The sequence below is a fragment of the Sturnira hondurensis genome, unplaced genomic scaffold, assembly GCF_014824575.4.
Source record: "Sturnira hondurensis isolate 20B ecotype Veracruz unplaced genomic scaffold, ASM1482457v3 Scaffold0003693, whole genome shotgun sequence".
Taxonomy (NCBI): domain Eukaryota; kingdom Metazoa; phylum Chordata; class Mammalia; order Chiroptera; family Phyllostomidae; genus Sturnira; species Sturnira hondurensis.
Window position 1 is genome coordinate 8725584 of NW_028076324.1, and position 23097 is coordinate 8748680.

Here is a 23097-nt window from a genome sequence, read left to right on the forward strand (position 1 = left end):
AGGTTTGGTGGAGGTTCTGCGTTCTCTGATCTGGAAAAAGGGTCCATGTATGTGTACATGGTGGGGGTAGATTCTTCAGTCTCAAAGGGTTTCACTTAGGGGCCCTCTGGCCTGCCGCTCAGAAACCAGCTCTCCTAATCCTCCAGGCACCTGGGCTGGCGGTATGACCTACAGCTTCCAGCTGACCCTCTCTGGTCTGGGCATCAAGTCTGGGAGACGGACCACACTTACAAGATGGACTTACCTAGGACTCTCAGTATTTGGTCCTGTAACAGGGGAGGGAGCCCAGACATGAAAGAAGTCCCCTCCTTACAGGGAAGGGGGAACCACAGGCAGCCGCAACACAGAGGCAAGAACACAGCAACCAACCTTCTCACATCTTTATTTGAAAGGCACAGCTAAGCCCACCCTCGATACGGCATTTTCACTTCTCTGCAGAGTTCAAACGACTGAACACAACAAAAGCTGACAGTCTAAAAGGCTATATACAGACACAGGTGTGGGTGTTGCTTTTTTTTTAAAACATTTTTCTGTCTTTTTTTTTAACTCCCCTTAAAAGACAAGCTAGTATACTGGAAGAAAAATAAAATAAAATAAAAAACAAGACAACTTGAGTACCCTCATCTTTATTTGGGAAAGGGATAAGGGGAATCTTGGGTTGCCCACCCCACCCTGCTCATCCTAGCTGGGCAAGTAGAGAGGACCAGATGTGCATGAGCGTCTGGACCTAGCAGAGGTGAATGGATGGGAGGTAGAGGGAGAGAAAGGGATGCCCAGGGCAGGAAGGGGCAACTAGCAGTGTGTTTGCATGCAGTGCCAGGGTGGGAAGCTGGGGTGTGCCCTGAGGGCCCAGCGGGCAGACTGTCAGTCACACATGTGCGAAATGGGGAAGTGCAGGGGGTGTTAGACTTCTTGAGGTTTTGCTCCCTTCTGACCTGGCCTCCCATTTTCGTCTCCAGGCCTCAGCTGGCCTTATCTGTGGTGCAAGCAGGTGTTCACCCATTCAGGCTGCAGGGGGAAGGGGGAAGGAGATGGGGAGCCAGAGCAAAGCTAGGGGCTGGCACACAAGCAGGGCCAAGGCCCCAGCAGCTACCATAAATACTACCAGGAGTTTAGCCAATCCAGAGCTGCACTGTCTTGCGGTGAACATTCCTCTCTGTGTGTCGTTTCCTCTTTGTCCCCCCACCCTCCCCATCCTGACCACACGCTAATCTGACTTCTCGCCATCGTCCTCCTGGTGGGTGTCACCGTCGTGCCCATTCTTGTCTTCCTTGGAGAGGTGGGCCTGGGAGCCCAGCGCAGACAGTGAAAGGAGGCCGGTGCCCGCGCTGACCGCGGGCAGTGAAGGCGGCTGCAGCCCCACAGGTAGTGGGGTCAGGGGCAGGGCCAGAGCCTGCAGCTGGGACAGCTGGTGGGCTTGGAGCTGCTGCTGCAGGGCAGAGGCAGGGGGATGTTAGCTACCTCCAGTCCACCTGCCACCTGCCACTCTTCTGACCCCCTACCCCCCTACCGGCCAGGCCCCAGACTTACTCGAATGATGGAGTTCAGCTCTGGAGCGGTGACCTGCTTAGCTCTCTCGATGGCTCCCAAGACTTGCTGCTGGTGCTGGAAGAAGAGGCCAGGGGGGGGCTTGTGTGAGAACCCAGGAGAAGCCCCTCTCCTGTGTGGCCTTAGTGCTATGCCCCACCCCCCACAGCTCTCCATCCTACCAGAAAAGTCCCCTCTCCAGCCACTTCCTTCCACCAAGTCTTTTCAGCTGGGAAATGGGGACAAAGGGAGATGCATAGAAGACCCAAAGGGGTTGGGGACAGATACTTAGGAAAAAGGCCTTCAGGGGAGTCGGAGAGAAACCTTGGATCATGTGCTATCTGACGCCATGTGCAAAGAAAAGTGCAGTGCACAGCCTGGCCCACTGTACAGGGAAGTCCTGTTCTCCCATCACTCGGAGACTGTGCTGTGAGATCTGCTGATGCAAGCTCCTGTCCTTCCACAGCTGGGGACAGCCAGTGAATTCTGGCAGGGCTGGGGTTCAGAACATTATCTCCCACCCTTTCCCACCCCCTCCCAGAAAACCAGTGTCTCCTTTTCGCCATATTCCTTTGTGCTTCGGCTTCGGGGAAGCCCCCAAGGCCTCTAGAACCCTCTCCTGTCGGGCTTTATGGTGCCCTTCTGGAATGGCCCCTAGGCACGTACATCCCTCAGAGGTCCCTGATATACGGGTACAGATAAAAGGGGAAATGATGAATTATCGACAGGAAACCTGGCAGAGAGCAGGAGCTTGACCTTACAGTCTGGTGGGGCACAGGTGTGGGGTCTGCATGGAGTGGGCCTTAAGCAGAAAATCTGAGAACCCCAAAAAGCTGAAGAGGAAGGGCTGGGTGCCTGGTTCCCCGGGGGAGTGCACATGAGCCTCTGCCAAGTGCATACTTGTGTGTGTGTGTGTGTGTGTATTTACGTCTCCTATGTAACTGTCATGTCCAAATTTGTATCTGGGCATGTGCATCTCTGTATGTTTGCACAGGGGTGTACATGTGTGTCCATGTGTGGGCACCATATGTATCTGTGTTGCATCTATGTTTATCTCCGTGTTTGTCTTCCTATGTGTACAGGGCACCCTCCCCACACATGCCCCTTGTCCCTGGGCCCAAAGAAGCTCACAGGGCCTCTCAGGTGAATCTCAGGAGAGTGGAAGGTGGAAGCAAAACAAGGAAAAAAATTCTTGGTGCAGCCTTTGGCATAGCTGACATTTTTACGGTGAAATGACTCACTTGGGCTAGGAATTCCACAGCAGGGTGAGGCCCCTCCTTCCACTGCCCTGCACCCCTGGGGGCTCTCCAGCCTGGGGATTTTTTGCACAGGCTGTCCAGTAGCTGGGAGGTCCAGAAAGGGGAGGCATGTGCCTGGGGGTCATCCAGCTCACTGCTGCCCCAGGTGACTTCAGTGGGCACCGCCTGAACAAGTTCATGGTCAATCTACCTCCTCCTCCTCCTCCCTGAAGCCCCAGGGGCATTGCTCACCTCTTGGGAAAGGTAGGGGAGGACCTGGGCACAGATCCCATTCAGCCTCTTGACAATTTCGGCCTAGAACAAACACACAGACTCTTCAGTCCCCAGTCCTCTCGCGTGGGCGCAGGCGCAGACCGGCCTAAGAGGCCTGGGTTCTGCCTAAGAGGGATGAGCTCAGGCAGGGTGGTATTGACACACGGGGTCCACCAGCATCCAATCAGTGGCAAAGGTGGGATCTGAGGCTGGTGCTCTGCCCTGCAGCTAACAGTGCAGGCACAAGCCGGAATCCAGACTGGGCCACTCCGGGTCTGTGTGGCCCTGAGCAGATGACCCCCAGTGCCTGGTAGGTAGTGAGCACTCCGTGGGAGAGAAGGAAGGAGAGGGGAGGGCATTGACATCATTATTCTGTGATATCCCTGATGGTGACCTCCTCAGGGCAAAGTTGGCTGAAGCAAGGCTGGAGGGCAAGGGGTGATCTGAGGTTACAGGGGGAGTAGCTGTACCTATCACCTTCCTGCCACTGTCACAAAGGAGAGAGGACAGAGAAGTGGTGGCATTCTGAGGGAAGGCCTCTGCCCCTCCTCCTCAGGCAGAACAACCTCCCAGGGAGGCCTAAGGAAGAAGGGGGTACTTGGGATGGAGCAGGATCACAAGGGCAGAACTTGGTGTTCAGCCAAGGGGCGGGCTCCTACCTGCCTGGGGGTGCCATGGAGAGAGCGAGAGGGCGTACCTGCTTGTGCATCTCAATGTTCAAGCCATAGGACATCTCGTAGTACTGCGTGAGGGGAGAGAGAAAAAGAAATGGGGGCGGGTGAAGGATGGGTGGGCTTAAGAGACAAAGAGATGGGAGTGACAGAAAGAGACAAAGGGGGAGGCAGAGAAGAGGAAAAAGCAAGACAGAGACGTGGAGCAGGAAGTGATGGAGAGAGGCGGGCAGGAGGAGACAGGAGGGGGGAGACACCCACACCGGGAACAGCCCAGGTGCCTGGTGGGGCTGCTTACAGAGCTGGGGGAGCTCGAGGGCCTCAGCCCCAGCTTGGCTCCCAGGTTTCTGGGTAAGTATCCAGCCCCACCTCCCCCCAACACACACACATTCCAGGGCTCCTAATCTTTTATCTTTATGTGTCTTGTCTGCGGGTGGCCCCAGACTGCAGGGAAGTTTGCCTTCCTGGGTATAAATAATGGAAGATAAACAAAGCCTGCTGGGTTTGGCTCTGGAGCCAGCAGCCCCCCTCCCCAAGGCCCAGATCTAACCCTGCCCCCTCCCCCATTCTAAACCTCATGGCTTCCCATTACCCACCACCCCTAGACAGCCAAGATGCTCCTACACCTTGGCTTGGTCATTTTCTCTCCCCACCTCTGTCCCTGTCCCCCCACCATGCTCCTACTCACTCTTCAAGACCCCAGGGGCAATGCCCAATTCACAGAGCAGCCTTCCTCAGGCTCCCCCCTGGAATCCCCGTCCCTCCTGGGTCCTTCTCTGCCCAGCCCATTTCCTCGGGGACTGGGAGCTTCAGTCTGGTCCTGCCCCACCTCCCCCCCAACACACACACATTCCAGGGCTCCTAATCTTTTATCTTTATGTGTCTTGTCTGCGGGTGGCCCCAGACTGCAGGGAAGTTTGCCTTCCTGGGTATAAATAATGGAAGATAAACAAAGCCTGCTGGGTTTGGCTCTGGAGCCAGCAGCCCCCCTCCCCCATTCTAAACCTCATGGCTTCCCATTACCCACCACCCCTAGACAGCCAAGATGCTCCTACACCTTGGCTTGGTCATTTTCTCTCCCCACCTCTGTCCCTGTCCCCCCACCATGCTCCTACTCACTCTTCAAGACCCCAGGGGCAATGCCCAATTCACAGAGCAGCCTTCCTCAGGCTCCCCCCTGGAATCCCCGTCCCTCCTGGGTCCTTCTCTGCCCAGCCCATTTCCTCGGGGACTGGGAGCTTCAGTCTGGTCCTGCCCCCCCCCCCCCCATAGCCTGGGAGAGCAGGGAATAGGGACTGGGCCAAAGCAAGAATTTTTGATGCAGAAACTGCCACCTGGCGAGTATGAAACAGCAAGTGATTCTGGCAGTGTGGATGGGCAGGGTCTCAAATGTCAGTCCAAAGAATGCCTTGTTACGCCTCCCTCCCACCAACCTCAAAGGTGTCAGCCTCCTGGAAGGTGGTGTGTGTGTGTGTATGTGTGTGTAAAGTCTAGGAGTCCTCTTCCGAAGCTTGGGAGAGGAGGGGTTAAGCACTGGGATGTCTGGATCTTGGGGGCGGGGATCCGGCTGCTCCCCCACGTCAGTTCCTGGCTTCCACAACCACTGCCTCTTCTGCTGGCTGCCAAGGACAACCAGGGGACCTGGCAGGCCCAGACTGCAACCCGGTGGTTTGGCACCTCCACCACCGCCTGGGCCAGCAGCCAGGCCAGCAAGGTGGACCCTGAATCCTCACACTTCCCAGAGGAGGTGGCTAGGGTTTGGGCGGGAGCTGCTGGTGGTGGAGGAGAGTCTGGGGCCCCCACATTCCCGCCCACTCGCCTCCGCCTGCTCACCATCACATAATGACGCTGCATCTCTGACTTCTCGCTGGCCAGTTTGTCACATTCGAGCTTCAGGCTGAAGAAGAACATGGGGAGAGGGGGTGGGGGCTGGGCTGAGCCCCAAATTTTGACAAGGGACACTCTGTGAGGATGGGGTTGGGGGAGCCTCAAGTGCCCTAACTGTAAAATGGGGATTAGGAAATCAGCCTTAAAGATCTGGTGGTGGAGAAAACAATGGTAATAATAAAAACAACAAGTCAGAACAAACTGCTCTGACCCTAGGTCAGCCAGAGAGTCAAACAACCCTTCACCCACTCCCAAACCCGATGAGGTCAGTATCGTGAACATCACTCATTGTACAGATAATGCAGTAGCTGCTCAGAGAGGCTGAGTAATTGGCTCAAGGTCACATAGCCAGGAAGTTGGCTTCAGAGCCATACTCCCAACCACTGGGAAAAACCCTCCAACAAGAGGGAGGGACAAATAGAAACTATGAGGGAGGCCAGGAGAGGGCCAGGGGCTGGCTGGCAGTGTTCTGGGCTGAACTCATCAAGAAATCTCCAATGGGGCCCAACCGGTCTTAGAGGCCTTGATTTTACTAGGGGTTAAAGTTCTACTGTTGGTTAATAAGAGATGGTGACCCCCTTGGCCTCTCTCAGGCTTCCCAGCAAGGAGGAGCTGTGGGCATTTCTCTATTAGGGCATTAAGTAGAGAGACTGATTGATGTACAAACTCAATCTAGCTGGACTGGGTTCAAAGTTCAGCCCTACAACTTGGATGCTGTGTGACTTGGGCAAACCCTTCTACCTCTCTGGGCCTCAGTCTCTGCACCTCTTGAAGTATCAACCTCCCTGGGTGGGGTGATGAGGATCAAATGGATCGAGACTAGAAATGTCCTTAGAACAATGCCTGGCACTGAGTAAGCACCGCTGAACGCCTGTTGATCTCCGCTGCCCCAGGCACCTGGCGTGTCGGTCTGCCAGACTGACCGTAACTGTCCACCCCAGTTCAGAGACCAACCACAGCTAGGGTTGTTGTGGCCCCTTTGAGTTTGTTTTCTCTAATTTTTAAAAAGTGATCATTTGTTGCCAACATTAAAAAAAAACAGACAATTTCATCCCAAATTCGGGATTTCTGCCTTCTTGAGGGCCTAACAGGTCCTGAGTGCCAACATGGTAGGATCCCTCATAAATGGTGTGAAGCCAGGCCTAGCGAATGGAGTCCCCAAAGCTCAGGGAGGGGTCCAGCTTACAGAAGGACACACAGCACTGTGGCAGCACTGTGACTCCGGGTCTCAGAGACTGGCAGTCCTGGAGCCACTCTGAGGTGGGCAAGGACCAGAGGGGTTGGGGGAGGACCCCCTGCAGGGGCTCAGAAAGGCGGGACCTGCCAGGCAAAGACCCTGAAACCTCTGTGTCATGGGACTAAGACAAAGGTCCTGGGTGTGTGCCCTCTGCCCCTTGACCAGCAATGTCTCAGTTTTCTCATCTTTGAAATCGGCATAGTAATAGACCAACAAGGAAGATTAAACAAAGGATGTGTATTCCGTAGTTAACACTTACAGAGCATGGGAAGTACCCCAAGAGATTGGATGTTTAAAAAAAACCAAAGAATATATGTATCACTACTCCCCCTTTCTTTTCAGAGAAAACCCAGGATCCGTTCATGTGGGTAAATCGAAGCCCAGAGGGGGCCCAAGACTTCGCTGAAATCAGTGGCTGGGGACCTCCTTCTGGTTCCTAGACAAATCTCTCCTGTCACACAGAGGTGGAGAACTTGCATTCTTCAAACCAGAAATTGGGTGCAAATGTCAGTCCTGCCACTTCCTGGCTGTGCTTCCCCTGGAAACCCTACACTTTCCGTGCCTGGTCTCAGTGTAAGGTGCAAACAGTAATAGCTCCTTCCCCTTAGACCCCAGTGCATGGCAAATGTTAGAGATTAAATTCTAGGAGGAGAATAAAAATCTCTTGGAGGCCAGGAACGCTTCCCCTAAACCAGGCAGAGAGATAGCAGGTTGCAGAATTTTTTCTTTTGGGGAATTTTTTCATTACCCTTTTCTTTTGGGAGGTGGGGGTCCACCCCAACTCCAGTTGTTGGGAGGTTTTTAGTTCAGTGGAGATTGGGGTCGGGTGGGAGAATGGCCCTGAAGCCATACAGCTGAGTGTGAGCAAGAGGTTTACTTTTGTGCCTCCGTTTTCTCATCTGTGAAATGGGCTGCTCTTAAGACTAAAAGAGTTTAAGTGCCCAAGACAGCGACTGCCATACAATAAGACGCTGTACACCTATATTTTTTTCAAGTATTTGTATATAGCAGGGCCCACCATCTCCGCTCCAGGCCTCCTCCTTGCCATCTGCGTTCGAGGCTCCACCTGTTCCCCAGTAGGGACCCGAGCCTCTGCTCACCTGTGGTACTGCGCCTGCAGCAGCTGAAACTCGTCTTTGATGCGGTCGCAAGAGTCGGAGGTGGTGAATTTGAGTTGCTGGGGGAGGTGCGACGAGCCCTGTGGGTAGGGGACGGCCCGAGTCAGGGCCAGGCGAGTAGGGCGGCTGCTCACTTCCCTCCCGGGAGCCCCCAGGAAGCAGCCAGCGCAGCTGCAGCGCCGTCCCCCCCCGCCCCCCCCCGCCCAGCTCTGCCCCACTTCCCCGGCCTGTGTTTACTGCCCCTGGCGCGGTCCCCGCCTTCGCTTCCTGCCCCCGCCTCTCCGGGGGAAGCCGACGGGGTGGGTGCGCCTGGAGCCTCTCAGTCCCTCGCCACCCCCAGGCTGTGGATGTGCTCTTCAACGCCCGCCCTTGGTGGGGGGCAGGGTGCGCCCTCTACTGCTGCTCCAAAGCGCCGGGAGGGGGTGGTGCACATCCGAGAGCCCCAACTGCCTCCGGAAGGGGGGAGAAAGCGTCGTAGGGAATTCCCCCTCCCCAAGAGGGGGAGCGAGGCCTCTCCGCAAAGTCCCATTCGGGGAGGGGCCTCTCTCAGCACCCAAAATTCAACTGGCCCCCCCCCCAAGATTCCCTGCACCCTTCCGCCAGGCCGCACTCTTCCGGGAGGGGTGCGTCTCGAATCTCCTCCCGTTCCCAGGCCCCGAATGCAGGCCCAGCGTTAGAGGTGCCTAGTGGGGCTACCGGTGCGCCGGAGGCCAAGGCCGCCCAGGCCCTGCTTGGCTCAGCGGGGGGCAAACCGCAGGGCTTAGGGATTGGGGTGGGGTCCGGGAGGAGAGCTGGAGAGGACCCTGCCTGGAAGCTGGGGGGACTCCGGGCCGGGAAGCTGGGAGGGGGGTAAGGAACTACAGTGGGGGGAAAGTCTGGGGAGCTGGGGGGCTGGGCCCGGACCTAGAGGGGACCCGGCCATGGAGTTGGGGGGAGTCGCCGAGCAGGGAGCTGAGGGAGGGAAGGCATAGAACTCGGATCTGGAGGGGGATGGTACGGGGGGGAACTGGGGGGCGCAGGGCCGGGACCTGGAGGGGGTGTGCCAGGCAAGGACCTGGGGGGCCCACAGGGCCGAGAGAAGGGAGAGGGGGGATGGACCGGCCAGGAGCTGGGGGGCGCGCAGGGCCCGAATATGGGGGGAGGGCGCCAGGCCGCGGGCATCGCTTACCGAATGCCTGCTTTGTGGAAACATCATGTCAGTCGCTGCGGGGGGGCGCGGGCTGCGCCCCGGCTGTGCGCCCCGGCTCCGGCGCCTCGGGGCGCCGGGCGGCCGCGCCTTTGTCCCGGCGCCGATCAGTAGCTCCCGGGGCCGCCGCCGCAGCCTCCTGTACCCGGCCTCGACCGCTTCCTGCGCCCCCTCCCCGTGCGCCCGGCCCCGGCGCGCCCCGGGCCCCGCTTCCTGCGCGCCCGGCGCCCCTCCCGCCGCCCGCCTCCTCGCACGCCGGGCCGCGGCTCCTATTGTCTAATGGCGGCGACGTCGGCAGTGGCCGCGGCCTCGGCTGCGCGGAGGCTCCGACTCCACCTGCTGCTGCCGCCCGGGCCCCGTGCGCGCCGCCGAGGGGGGGGGCGCGCGCCCGGGGAGGCCTGTGGATCCCCACCCAGCCCGCCTCTCTCGGGCCGCCAGTGCGGTGACCTTGGGCCTGGCTCAGCCTCGGCCCCCAGACCCCGGCGCTGCGCTGTTGCCCCTCTGGGCTAGGTGGCCTTGGCAGCCACCTGGGCCTCGGTTTCCCTGTCAAAAAAGAGGCCCAGCGGCCCCCATCGAAACCACCCGCGCTGTCGGGGAGACCTGGACGCGTGCCAGAGACATGCTCGGTAACCTTGGCTTCCTGGCTGTTCTCTCTAAACCTCATTTTCCTCTATTGTAGAAAGGCAGGAGTCATACCTGCAACATACATGTATTGAGCACCTACTGTGTGCCAAACCCTGCTCCAGGATGTGGGATGGGGGTGGGGGCATGTAAAGTACCAACCCTGGTGGAGATGACAGACAGGAGACAAATAGTTGAGGCCAAACCCTGGCAGGTCAGATGGTGGTAACAGCTATGGAGAAAATAAACCAGGGGTGAGGGCCAAGAAGAATGCAATTTGAAACATGGGCAAGTCAGTGATGGCCTTCTTTCCTGAAAAAAAGGACCTGAAGGCGACAGAGGCAGGAATCCCCAATACGGGTATGGGGTGTGGGGTATGGTGGCTTATTCAAGGAGACAGTAACAGCAAGTGCAAAGGCCCAAAGACAGCCCTGCTTTGGGTGCAGGGGAGCCTGGGAGGAAAGGAGAGCAGGAAGGCAGGGCTAGCAGCTTCCAGCATTGGAACAAGGGGCCTTCTCCCAGAATGGCCTGTGCTTGGGTTCATGATTTGCTGTTCTGGTCTGGAAATTCCTAATTATTTTGAAGAAGGGGCTTTGAAGTTTCATTTTGTATTGACCCTGCAAATTCTGTAGCTGGTGACACATTATTGATACAGGGCCACAGGAAGGACTTGAGAGTTTCCTCTGAGGGGAGTGGGATCCACAGAAGGCTGTAGGCAGAGGAGGGGTGTGACCTGACTCGGGTTTTGATAAACGTCTCCCTGCTGTGTGGGAATTGGGCCTCAAAGAAGCCGTTGAAATAATGCATGTTACAGCCCTAGCAAGTGTTAAATACTGTCTCAATTCTCATATCACCTTCAACTATGCAGCTTGCTCTCTACAAATGAAAAACTTTTTTGATCCTTGGGTTTTCTCACCTGTAAAATGGAAAGTTAGGACCTCATCACTTTTCCTGGGCAGATGAGGGGCTAAGATGAGAGTGAAATGAATAAGCAAAATCTAAAGCCCACCCCACTCTCACCAAAAAAATCCATCAAGATAAATAATACTTTAATGCAATACTTCTAAAACTAAAAATTGATGCCAAAAAATTACAGTGATGGAAGGAATCTAGACTTCAGGTGGTGAACACACAATGGAATATAAAAAGGTTGGATTATAATGTACGACCTGAAGTTTGTATAATATTAACTAATGTTACTCCAATAAATGTAATAAAAGTAAAAATGCATGATGAGCAAAATGTCAACCTATTTTAAAAAGACAGGATCCAGCCCTGGCTGGTGTGGCTCAGTGGACTAAGTGCTGGCCTGTGAACCAAAGGGTTGCTGGTTTGATTCCCAGTCAGGGCACATGCCTGGGTTGAGGGCCAGGTCCCCAGAAAGGGGTGCACAAGAGGCAACACACATTGATGTTTCTTGCCCTTTCTCCTTTCCCCTCTGTCTAAAAATAAAGGAGTAAATAAAATCTTAAAAAAAAAAAGACAGCATCCAGCCCTGGCCAGTCAGTGTTCCCCTCAGGTTCTGGACTACATAGACCCCCACAGATCATATGAGAGTCCCTGACTGGGACAAGCTACAGAATTTGGGGAGGCCTGGGGAAAAATGAAAATATATGGCCTCTTGTTCAAAGTGATTAGGAGTTTGCAGATGGGGGGTCCTTCGTCGGAGAGGACAGTCCTGTCTGAGTGCGTGAGCTGCCTGCCCACGAAGCTGGCCCTGCCCCCAACACGCACTTCCACACTCATCATGGGGACCAGATACTCGTTCCCCTGGGAGGACGCCTGCACCTGCCCCTCACCTGGTCATGCCCTTCCCAGTGTGATGGCACTCTGCAACCAGACACTCCCATTTTAACAGACTCCAGAGGCGGTCACAGACACTCCCAGCCCAGTGGGGTCAGGACTGGGCCACAGGAAGGGACTCGGGGCTTTGCCTTTGAAGGAGAGTGATTATAAAAAAGTGATTTTCAGGAAAAGGGGCCTTTAGGCACATAACAAAGCCCAGAAATGTGACCCAAACCATGAATAATAATAAACTAAGCCACCTGCACGTATTTTTACTACCACACCAGTCGCTGCCTCAAGCACGTTAAGTCTAGGTACTGCCGATAATGACGTTTGGACGGAGGGGAAGTGAAGGCACTGAGAGGTTAAGTGAAGGCCCAGATCACACGGCCAGTAGGCGGCAGAGCCGGGATGGAACCCAGGTGCCGAGCCTCTTGACTCTGGGTTACTGCCCTTCCAGATGGGGCATGAGGCAGGGCGTGGTGGGATACCGGCTGTGGAGGGCTGGGGCCAGAGCTGCGAAGACCTGCCTTCTGCACTGAGGAGATGGGATTTGACCTGGAGGGCACTGCAGAGCCATGGGGGGTTTCAGAGCAGGGATTCTGTCTTCAGTGTTGACATTCTGGCCTCGATTGTTTTCTGTGGGGGACTCTCTGGGCACAGTGGGGTGTTGAGCGTCATCCCTGGCCTTCCCACTCTCCCAGGAGCACCTTCCTGTCCAGGAGCAGAAAGGTATGTAGATATTGCCCATGGGGGTGGCAGTGCGGGGCAAAATCATCCCCAGCTAAGGAGCCCTGGCCTAGAGCAATGGAGAGAGACCACCAGTGCTGAGGGGTAGAAGGTTTTGCTGGTAGTGGGAATGGGGAAGGCAGGGAAAAAGGCCACTAGACCCGGGGGGGGGGTGCCCAGACTGAGGTTCAGGAGAGGGACAGGCTGGGCTGGAGCTCTTTGGAGGTAAAAAGAACAGCTCATAGGAGGGGACGAAAAGGCAGGGTGGGACGCTGCAACCAAGAGGGGACAGTTTTGGTAATGCAAGTAATTTGAGGAGAATTGGGGCTTTTGAAGATCCTACTGTCTGGGCAGCTACCATTCCACACCCCTCAGCCCCTACTCAGCCCCTGCCCCTTGGGTCCACAGCCTGGTCTTTTCTCTCCCTGGGGTTCTCAGGACCACATCTAGGACCAGATTGGAGCCGGGATCTGTCTCACGTCACCAACCATCTGAGACGAGCCTGGCTGCCTGCTTACAAATGAGTGCTGGGCCCCATGGCCTCCCGGGCAGAGCCAGGCGCTAGCTGGCAAGTGATGGATGGGGTTGCATGGCCATTAATCACAGGCAGGGGAAGAAACAGGTGGCCACCATTAGGGCACGGGGACTCCCTCTGCTAGGTCTGGCGGAGCTGGGGCCTCAGCTGTCCAGCTCTGGGCTCAGGCCTTGGCCTGCCGTAACCTGGCTGGGTGACCTGGGGCCATGTGATTTTACAGCACTTGGTCTCCCCCACACCCAAAGGAGCTATTATTCATCTGTTCTCTCAGCAAACACTTATTGTGCCTACTGTGTGCCAGGCAGGATTCTAAGTGGAGGCTGACAGCAGTGACCAGGGTGAACCAAAATCCCTCCCGTTTGCAGAGTTGACAGGCTTTCAAAACTTGACTGAGATCCCATCCCTCCTCTGCCCACAGCCCTCCAGGGCTCCCACTCCCCCTTGTGGGACCTGGAAAAACCCAGGTCTTCCCCTTGGCCCAAATGGCCCCGAAAACCTACCCCTCACCCTGCCCCCTCCCTGCCCTCACTTCCTCTCTTTCTCCCCCTTGTCACTCTGCTCCAGCCTCACAGGCCTCCTCTCTGTTCATCCAGCATGCCAGGCCTTATCCTGCCTCAGGACCTTTGCATGGGCTGTGCTCTTTGCTTTGCAGGATCTTCCTCTAGATATCACCTCGCTTCCTCCATGTTTCAGCTCAGATCTCAGATATCAATTCCTCAGACAGGACATTGTGCACCTCCCTAAAATTTCCTGAAACCCTTCACTAGTCCTTCTGTACTTTTTAAAAGATTTTATTTATTTTTAGAGAGAGAGGGAAAAAGAGAGGGAGAGAAACATACATGTGAGAGATCCATCCATCGGTTGCCTCTCACACACCCCCAACCTGGGGACCTGCCTGCAGCCCAGGCACGTGCCTTGACTGGGAATCAATCTAGCAACCTTTAGGTTCACAGGCCGGCACTCAGTCCATTGAGCCACACCAGCTAGGGCCCTTCTATATTTTTCTTAGTAATAATAGCTCTGCCTTTATATTTTCATTTGTATGCTTATTGTCCCCACTAGAGTCTCAGCAAGGCTCGGGTTTAGTCCTTTGCATTCCCTGCACGGCACTCACCACCCAGTAGGTGCACAATGAATCTCGGTTGATAGGAAACTTATCTCTGTCAGGATTAGGCTGCCCAGTCAAAGCACAATGCAGCTGAGTGAGCTTAGGCTGCCGTAACCAAACACCACAGACCTGGTGGCTTCTAAACAATAAACATTTATTTCCCACAGTTCTGGAGGCTGGGAAGTCCAAGATCAAGGGGCCAACTGATTCTCGTGCTGGTGAGAACGCTCTTCCCGGCTTGCAGATGGCCCCCTTCTTGCTGTCCTCTTGTGGCCTTTCTTCAGGGAGCGCTGTGGGGAGGTCTCTCTCTTCCCTTTTTGCAGAAACACCAGTGCTGTCGGCTCAGAGCCCCATCCCGACAACCTCCTTTAACTTTACCTCCTGAAAGCCCCATCTCCGGATACAATCGTATTAGGGGTTAGGCTTCGACACAGAGATTGGGGGTGGGGCACAAAATTCAGTCCCCAGCACAGCTCCACCAGGGATCTGCTCTTCCAGCCGCATGCAGCCCTGTCCCTGGGACTCACTAATGCCACCCATTCTGCCTGGAGTGTGTGCCTTGAAGCCTCAGGAAGGGATGAGAAGGACGGGCTCCCACTCCCCCTGGTGCAAGCGTAGCTGGGGAGGCAGGCGCTTATCTGGTTGCCACTCTAATGTGGTTTCCCAGCCAGGGGTGGTTCTGCCCCCAGGAATCATTTCACAGTATCTGGGAACATCCGTGATTGTCACACTGAGGCAATCCTCCTAACATCCAGTGGGTGGGGGCCAGTGATGCTGCTTAACACCCACAGTGCCCAGGACGGTCCACCACGGGGAGTGACCTGGCCCTGATGCTGCCGTTGCAAAGAGGGAAGGACCTTGGTGCTGTAATAAGAGCCAAGTGACGAATTAGAAGAGGGTGCGGAGTTCCTTCTTAGGAGAATTTATGACAATGAATCTGACCTTTGCTGGAGGTCCAAGGTTTGTCCTGGAAGGGTCTGCCTAAAATGAATGATGTTGGGGTTACCTAGTCGACAGCTGACTTGGTTAGAGAAGCCTGCGCGTGCCAAAGCCCAGAGGAAGGGACCAAGCTGCTGAGATTGGGGATCACGAGGGAGGCTGGAGGGGAGTGGGCAGGGGGAGAGAAGAGAGGAGATGGGGAGCATGAGGGGTAGACCGTCGGGGCCTTGGACTCTGCATTCATTCAGAGGGTGCTGGGGAGCCACGGAAGGTTTGTCAGTACCAGAGGAGGGCAACGTGATCTTATTTGGCTTTTGGAACCTCCCTCTGGCTGCTTCTAGGAGAGCAAGAAGCAGGGTGGCCTTATGATTTCCATGGGTCCCTTCCTCTGTAAAAAATAATACGATATTTGACCATAGTGTGGGTACACAGACAGGTATTATCTAGTCTGGATGTATAATGATATACTCGTGATTATTATCGTCATTGTTATCTCCCGATTTTAAAGGAAATTAAAACATGTTACAAGCCCCTGAAAGTACGATGGGGCCTGGGCAGTGTGCCCAGCGGGTACCTGGGAGGAAAAACCTCAGGGAGCAGAGAGGGAGTGGGGCAAGTGGAGATGGGATGGAGGCCGGATGGGGGGTGGGGGCTGGGCAGGGGGGGAAGGGGCTGGGTACAAGTCAGATTCAGCAGGGTGGCCATTAGCATCTACCGGCTGGCCAAACAGAGGGGTGGCAAGGATGGCTCGTAGAGTTGTCGCAAGAGGGACCTGGCCTGAGAGACTGTGTCCAGGTAGTTTGCTAGTTCCGTTTTGGACAAACTGAGTTTGAAAACATTGTGAAAGGCCTACAAAAATATCAAGGAGGGGAAAAGGAGATACATTGGACTTCATGGAAATTAAGAGCACAAGTGAAGGACGTCGTGAGAATGAAACTGCAACTCCAAATGGGAGCAAATAGTTGCAAATCTTTGTGTTTAAGCAAGGTCCATTATCTGGAATATATAAAGACTTCTACACCTTGCCCTGGCTGATGTGGCTCAGTGGATAGAGTGCGGGCCTGCAAACCGAAGGGTCACTGGTTCGATTCCCAGTCAGGGCACATGCCTGAGTTCTGGGCCTGGTCTCTCACTGGGGAGTGTGGGAGAGGCAACCACGCATTGATGTTTCTCTCCCTCCCTTCCCCTCTGTCTAAAAATAAACAAATAAAAAATTAAAAAAATGAATTTTAAAAAATGACTCCTACACCTCAACAACAACAAAACAAACCACCCAAGACAAGAATGGGCAAAGGACCTGAACAGTTTTCCAAAAATGCACACATATGGCCAAGAAACACATGAAAAGATTCTCAGCCTCACTAATTATTAGGGAGGTGCAAATCAAAGCCACAGTGAGACACAATCTCACATGCACGAGGATGGTTATTATTAGAAAATGGAAAATACCATTTTTTGTGTGTGGAGAAATTGGAGCCCTCACGCACAGGTGAGGAAGGCCGTGGAGAGTAAGGCCGTGCTGTGGGAAATGGAATGGCAGCCCTCCAAGAAGTTGAGCATGGAGTTACCATACGACCCAGCAATTCCACTCCTAGGTGTATACCGTAAAGAATTAAAAGCAGGAACTCAAACATATCTGTATGCCAGTGTTGATGGTGGAGTTATTCACAACAGCTGAAAGTGGGAACAAGCGTGCATCGACGGATGGTAGCTGAGCACAATTTACCATCTTCACCATTTCTCAGTGCACAGCTCAGTGGTATTCAGCACACTCACACTGTTGTACAGCCGTTATCACCATCCATGTCTATAACTTTCTCATCTTCCCAGACTGAAACTCTGTCCCCATGAAACAGTAACTCCCCATCCCCCAGCCCCTGGCACCTACCCTCTACTTCCTGTCTCTCTGGCTTTAACTCTTCCAGGGACCTCCTGTGAGTGGAGTCACATGGTGTCTGTGACCGGCTTATTTCATTCATTCAGCACTCCAAAGAAGAAGCCCCATCCCTATCCCTTTCCCCAGCTCCCAGGAATCACAAATTCACATTTTGTCTGGATGTGCCTGTCCTGGACATGTCACATAAATAGGATCACACACTGTGTGGCCTTTTGCACTGGCTTCTTTCCCTGAGCATCGTGTGTTCAAAGTCCATTCATGTTGCAGTGAGTGCCAGCGCTTCACTCCTTTTCTTGGCTGCATAATATTCCACCATAGATATTTATCCATATCACATTTTATTTATCCTTAAGCTGATGGATATTTGGATTGTTTTCACCTTTTGCCTATTACAAATGAAGCTGCTATGAATATTTATGTACAAGTTTTCCTATGAACATAGGTTTTCATTTCTCTTGGGTGGACACCTAGGAGTGAAATGGCTGGGTCAGATGAAAACTTAGTGTTTCACCCTTTGAGGAGCCTCCAGACTGTTTTCCACAGTGGCTGCACCATTTTTCACTCCCCCCAGCAGTGTCTGCGGGTTCTGATCTCTCCACATCCTCAGTGGCACTAGTTATTAGCCTCCCTAAACGTGGAACCCCAGATAAGTAACTCTCTCATCTCCCCCAAGTTCAGCCCCACAGTGGAGAGAGCAGCTCCGTCATCCCCACAGCCCTCATGTGTTCTTTCTACAGCTCATGAAATCCGGGAAAGATAAATGAACAAACAGCAATAATGATGAGGCTGATGGCAGGGGCCTCCTATGTGCTGGGAGCTGTTCTTCTTCATGTATTCTTTCGTTTACTAGTAATCCATTTTGCAGATGAGCTCAATAGAGGCTCAGAGAGAATGTGACCTGGCTGGAGGTCCCCTAGTCTGGAAGGGGTGCGCACCCAAATCTTCGTCCCTTCCACCCAGGGTCAAGCTCAACAGTGAACATGGTTTGTTTTTGTATTTCTTCTTCTGGAAGCTTCTGGCTGCACCCTTGGGAACCTGGCATTGGCAGGGCCAGAAACTGCTGTTGAAACTGCCAGAAACTGGTGTTTAAAGGCCATTAAAAGGTGTTCCCAGCATTTCCTTAGCACTGTGCAATAATTAGGCATAGTGGTTAGGGGACCACCTCCAGCAGGCATGTCACTGGGGACACCTGAGGACATTTGGGGACTGTAGGGATCATGGAGGTGTGGCTGCCCACCTGGCTTGCTCTCCAGAGGCCCTTGCTGCCTCCTGAGACATCTAAGAGCCAAGTGCCTGCGGCAGCTTTGCAGCTGGTGGGCTGTGCGGCTCTGTACACGTGACTGTAGGTCTCTGAGCCTCTGCTTAGTGGGCTTAGCGCCCTTGTAAGGAGAGAAAGAGACCAGAGCTCTCTCTCTACTATGTGAGGGCACAACGAGAAGGCAGCTATCTGCAGGCCAGGAAGACAGCCCTCACCGGGTACTGACCCTGATGGCACCTTGGTCTTAGATTTGCAATCTCCAAAACTGGGAGAAAATAAATTTCAGTTGTTTAAGCCATCCAGTCTATGGCATTTAGTTACAGTATCTTGAGCAGACTAAAACAAGGAATTATGTAATTTAATCCCCTGAATGGCCCCAGGAGGAAGTTGCTATTGCCAAGGAGACTCAGGGGCCCAGAGAGGGCAAAACACTCCCCTAAGATCACACAGCCAGGAATTGACAGACATGAGATTCAGACTCAAATCTGGCTAGTTCCCAATCCTGCACACATCTCCCCAATCTTCCCCAGCCCCTCACCCCTGAAAACCACTCCAGGGAGGCAGTGTGGGTTCACAGTCACCAGAGAGATGTGGGTTTGAATTCTTGCTCTGGCCTTGTACTCACTGAGTGATGGCCACCAAGGTGCATTTTCTGTTTCAGCCCATTTCCTAACCTGCAAACAGGAGTCCTAACAGTTCCAGAAAGTTGTGAGGGTAAAAAATCAGGCATGATGGTCATTTAACTGGGGTTTATTTTTATTTTTTTGATTTGGAGAACATGTTTATTAAAGCCGAAGGCAGTGAAACAAGGAAGGGCTTAGGACGGAAGAAGCAACAGGAGAGCGAGCCCAGGAGGGGCTGCTGGAAAGTCAGGGAAAAGCAGGCTGTGGAGATAGGTGGAGGGGCTAGCCCTGGACGAGCTGCTGCTGTCCATTGCTCCCCCGGTTGCAAGTCTCATGGAGACCCTGTGTTTAGGGTGTGCACACCTGTGGGGGAAGGAGGGGCAGAAGAGAAAGGCATGTGGGTGTGCCCCTTAGCTGGGGTTTAGCATGGAGTAAGAAAACTTGGGCAGCTGTCATTTCTGACCTCAGTTTTTTTCTTCTATAACATGAGTATAGCCCTGGCTGGTGTGTCTCAATGGATTGCCTGCCAGCCTGCAAAGCAAGGGGTTGCCGGTTGGATTCCAAGTCGGGGCACATGGCTGGGTTTCGCTCAAGGTCTCCAGTAGGGGGTGTGTGAGAGGCAACCACATAATGATGTTTCTCTCCCTCTTTCTCCTTCCCTTCCCCTTTCTTTTTTTTTTTAAAGATTTTAATTTATTTATTTTTAGAGGGGAAGGAAAGGAGAGAAGGACAGAAACATCAATGTATGGTTGCCTCCCGTGGGTCCCCCGGCGGGAACTGGCCTGCAACCCAGGCATGCGCCCCGACCGGGAATCGAACCACAATCCCTTGGTTCTCAGGTCCGCACTTAATCCACCGAGCCAAACCAGCCAGGGCTTCCCTTCCCCTTTCTAAAAAAACAAAATAAATATAATCTTTTAAAAAATAAAATGAATATAAATTTGGTATCTACTTGTGTAAAGTGCTTGAGTCAAATACTTGAGTGGATGAGAGTAAAGAATTCAGAACAGGGTCTGAAGTTAGCGAGCACTTGATATATATATTAATTTTTTAAATGTTCATAAAAACAAACATGCCCACCTACCCAAAGACACACACCAGGCCCCCCAACCCCCAGTTTTTTCTACAAACTGGGCTATCCAGCCTGATCACTGAGGGAGGGGCACACCTGGCTATTTGCACTTAAATGTAAATTAATTGAAATGAAAAAATTTTCTTCGTTGCTCTGCTACACACAGCGCAAGGGCTCAATGACCACAAGCGGCCAGCATGTTGACAGCCCCAAGATACAATAGTGCCATCTTCGTAGAAAGCGCTGGCGGGCAGCGCTGCGTGGAGACCCTCCCCTAGGTCAGGTGGTGCAGGCAGCATGGTCCCCGGCCCATGGGTGAGGTTCCACAACTGTCCACACGGCGGCAGCATGTTCCAGGATCCTGCGACTTGGGCACAAGCTGAGCTAAAGGTACGGCAGCCCTCAGCTTGCACGTCCTTGGGAGGCACCCACCGTGGGCCAGGCTCTGTGCTGGATACCGCGCAGCACCGCAGACGGTCTAGTCCAGGGTCCCCCCGTCTGCACTTGGACATCGGGGCGAGGTCACTTTCTGTGGGCCCACTTCCTGGGTACTGTGGGGTGTTGAGCAGCATCCCTGGCCCCCACCCACTCGATTCCAAGAGTACTCCAAGTACGACAATCAGAAATGTCACCAACATTACCGGGTTTTGGTAGGGCATAATCAGCCCCAGGTGAGAATCACCGTTCACAGCTGCCTCACTGGAAAAATAAACTATAATAATAATTATTATTATTATAGGAAAAACCAACACTCATAAACTGTTCGCTGTGCACTAAACCTCGTTTTGAACATTTGGCATGAATTGAAACCTCTGAGGTAGGTATCTGTTTTACAAAAATATTAATGGGGGAAGGTTGAATCACTGCTTCAAGGTCACAGGTCAGTGTCATGGAGTTGGGACTTGAACCCAGAAATTGTGGGGTCAGAGTCTGGGTTATTACCGACCAGCTCACTTCTCACCATTCCCTCAGTGTTCACCGTGGTCCATCCCCCATCATGTACTGTGTAGACCAATACAGTTGGTCCCCTTGGCCCAGGTCTTCGCTCTGGAACCCTTCTGCCCCTACCACAGCCTGTCCTCCTAGAAGCAACCATCAGGGGGCGCTTGGGAGCCTCAAAGTCAGGTCCCTCTGCCTACTGCACTTCCGCCAGGGTCCCATCTTCCTCAAGGTAAAATCTCAACAACGCCCTGCACCACCTGCCTCCCCTTTCCCCAACCCCCTTCTTTTAAAAAATAAAAAGATTTATTTATTTATTTTTAGAGAGAGGAGAAGGGAAGGAGAGAGGGAGAGAAACATCAATGTGTGGTTGCACTCCTTTCTGGGGACCTAGCCTGCAACCCAGGCATATGCCCCGACTGGGAATCAAACCGGTAACGCTTTAGTTGGCAGACCCGTGCTCAATATCCTGGGCTACCCCAGCCAGGGCTCCAACCCCCTTCTTGTTCCCTCCATGCCCTCATGTCCTCCGTCTCTCCCCCTCAGTCCTCTGCTCCGGCCATACATGTTCCTCCAACATGCCAGGCCCTGTCCTGCCCCATGACCTTTGAATGGGAGGTATCCTCTGCTTGGATCGCTCTTCTTGCAGATACACTGATGCCTTGCTCTGAGAGGGAGAGCTGTTTCCTGAAAGTCACACAGCTTGAGGGAGGGGCAAGTGTGTATGGGATAAGAAAAGACCCAGACAGTCTACCAGAGGCTCAAGATGAGACTGTGCTGAGCATCTGTGTGCAAATCGTTGTATGGCTGTATGTTTTCACTTCTCTTAGGTAAACACCTAGGAATGAAATGGCTAGATCCCATGTAGGTGTGTGCTCAACCTTTTGAAAACCTGCCACACCGTTTTGCTTTCCCATCAGCTGGGGATAAGGGTTTTAGTTGCCCCTATGTTTTAAGAAAGATTTTTATTTCTTTATTTTAGAGAGAGGAGAAGGGAAGGAGAAAGAGAGGGAGAGAAACACTAGTGCACGGTTGCCTCTCACATGCCCACTACTGGGGCTCACAACCCAGGTATTGAACCAGCCCTGACCAAGAATTGAACCAGCAACCCTTTGGTTCACAGCCTAGCACTCAACCCACTGAGCTACACCAGCCAGGGCTCATTGCCCCTATTTTTACCAACACTTAGAATGGTCGAACTATTTTATGTTAGTCATTCTGGTCTAAACACAACTTACTGTATTTTTTATAGAGAATTTTTTTAAAAGATTTTATTTATTTATTTATTTTTAGAGGGGAAGGAAAGAGGGAGAGAAACATCAATGTATGGTTGCCTTTCGTGCACCCCCTGCTGGTAGTTAGCCTGCAAGGAACCGGCCTGCAACCCAGGCATGTGCCCTGACTGGGAATCGAACCACGATCCTCTGTTTCGCAGGCCCGCGCTCAATCCACTGAGCTACACCAGCCAGGGCAACTTACTGTTTTTTTTAAATTGCTTTTTCCTAAGTGCTTCTTGGCCATCTGTACGTCGTGTTTTGGTAAAGAGCAAGAGCTAACATAATGGAGCTGTGCCCAAAACATTCATGAGCACCTACTTGTAATTCAGGCCCAGAGCTGGGTGCTACGAACAAAACCATGACCTAGACCCCCTAAGTCTTCCTGGCTCATACCATCTTTGAGAAACTAAAAATAAATGGAAACAGCCCTGGCTGGTGTGGCTCAGGGGATTGAGCGCCGGCCTGAGAAGCAGAGGCTCGCCAGTTTGACTCCCAGTCAGGGCACATGCCTGGGTTGTGAGCCAGGTCTCCAGTAGGGGGTGCTTGAGAGGCAACCACACATTACTGTTTCTCTCCCTCACTTTCTTCTTCCCTTCCCATCTCTCTAAGATAATTAAAATCTTTTAAAAAATAAAAGGAAACAAACAAATATCTTCTCTGACTGCAGTTTAGGGACAGTGCTGGGTGGGGGCATGAGGCAGATCTGGGTGTGAGGCACCTTTCCAGGTCCTCTGATGCCGTGTCCATGAGCTACTGCCAACTTTCTTTACGGGGGAAGGCAGTGGGAGCTGTTTTCAGCCATGAGGCCTGTAGAAGGGCAAGGACTTGAGTGCTGTGGAATCTGCCACCTGACTCCAGAGTTGGCTTTTTGACCCTGGATGCCCCTCGGCCCTGCCTGCCTCCAGCCCTGGGCCCCGCTCACCTTTGCTCTCAGCTCTGTGCCAAGAAAACTGCTTTGTACCCTTGCTCCTGGACCCCTCATAAAATCAAACTCCTCAAGGCATGGCATCCAATGTCCTTGGGGAGGAGGCAGGGAGGCCCAGTGAGCCCGGAAGGCAGGCCCCCCCAGCCATCAAGGTGTGGCAGTGGCGGGTGAACTTTGTCTTCTGGGCCTGTGGATATGGGGAATGCAGAGTCAGCGTTTAGCGCTGGCTGGGCCCTGGGTCCAGTTCACCAT

The 23097-nt window shown here is 53.5% G+C and overlaps 1 protein-coding gene across 1 annotated transcript; it reads right to left on the reverse strand.

Annotated features, from left to right (window-relative positions):
• Window positions 1-365: 365 nt before the first annotated feature.
• On the reverse strand, window positions 366-9615 carry TLE5 (TLE family member 5, transcriptional modulator). The gene is made up of 7 exons (XM_037042490.1): window positions 9120-9615; window positions 7934-8031; window positions 5543-5606; window positions 3736-3780; window positions 3018-3080; window positions 1531-1605; window positions 366-1429 (listed from the first exon to the last, which is right to left on the reverse strand). Exons 1-7 carry the CDS (start codon window positions 9144-9146, stop codon window positions 1208-1210), a joined length of 594 nt encoding a protein of 197 aa, XP_036898385.1. The 5' UTR covers window positions 9147-9615; the 3' UTR covers window positions 366-1207.
• Between the last annotated feature and the right edge of the window lie 13482 nt (window positions 9616-23097).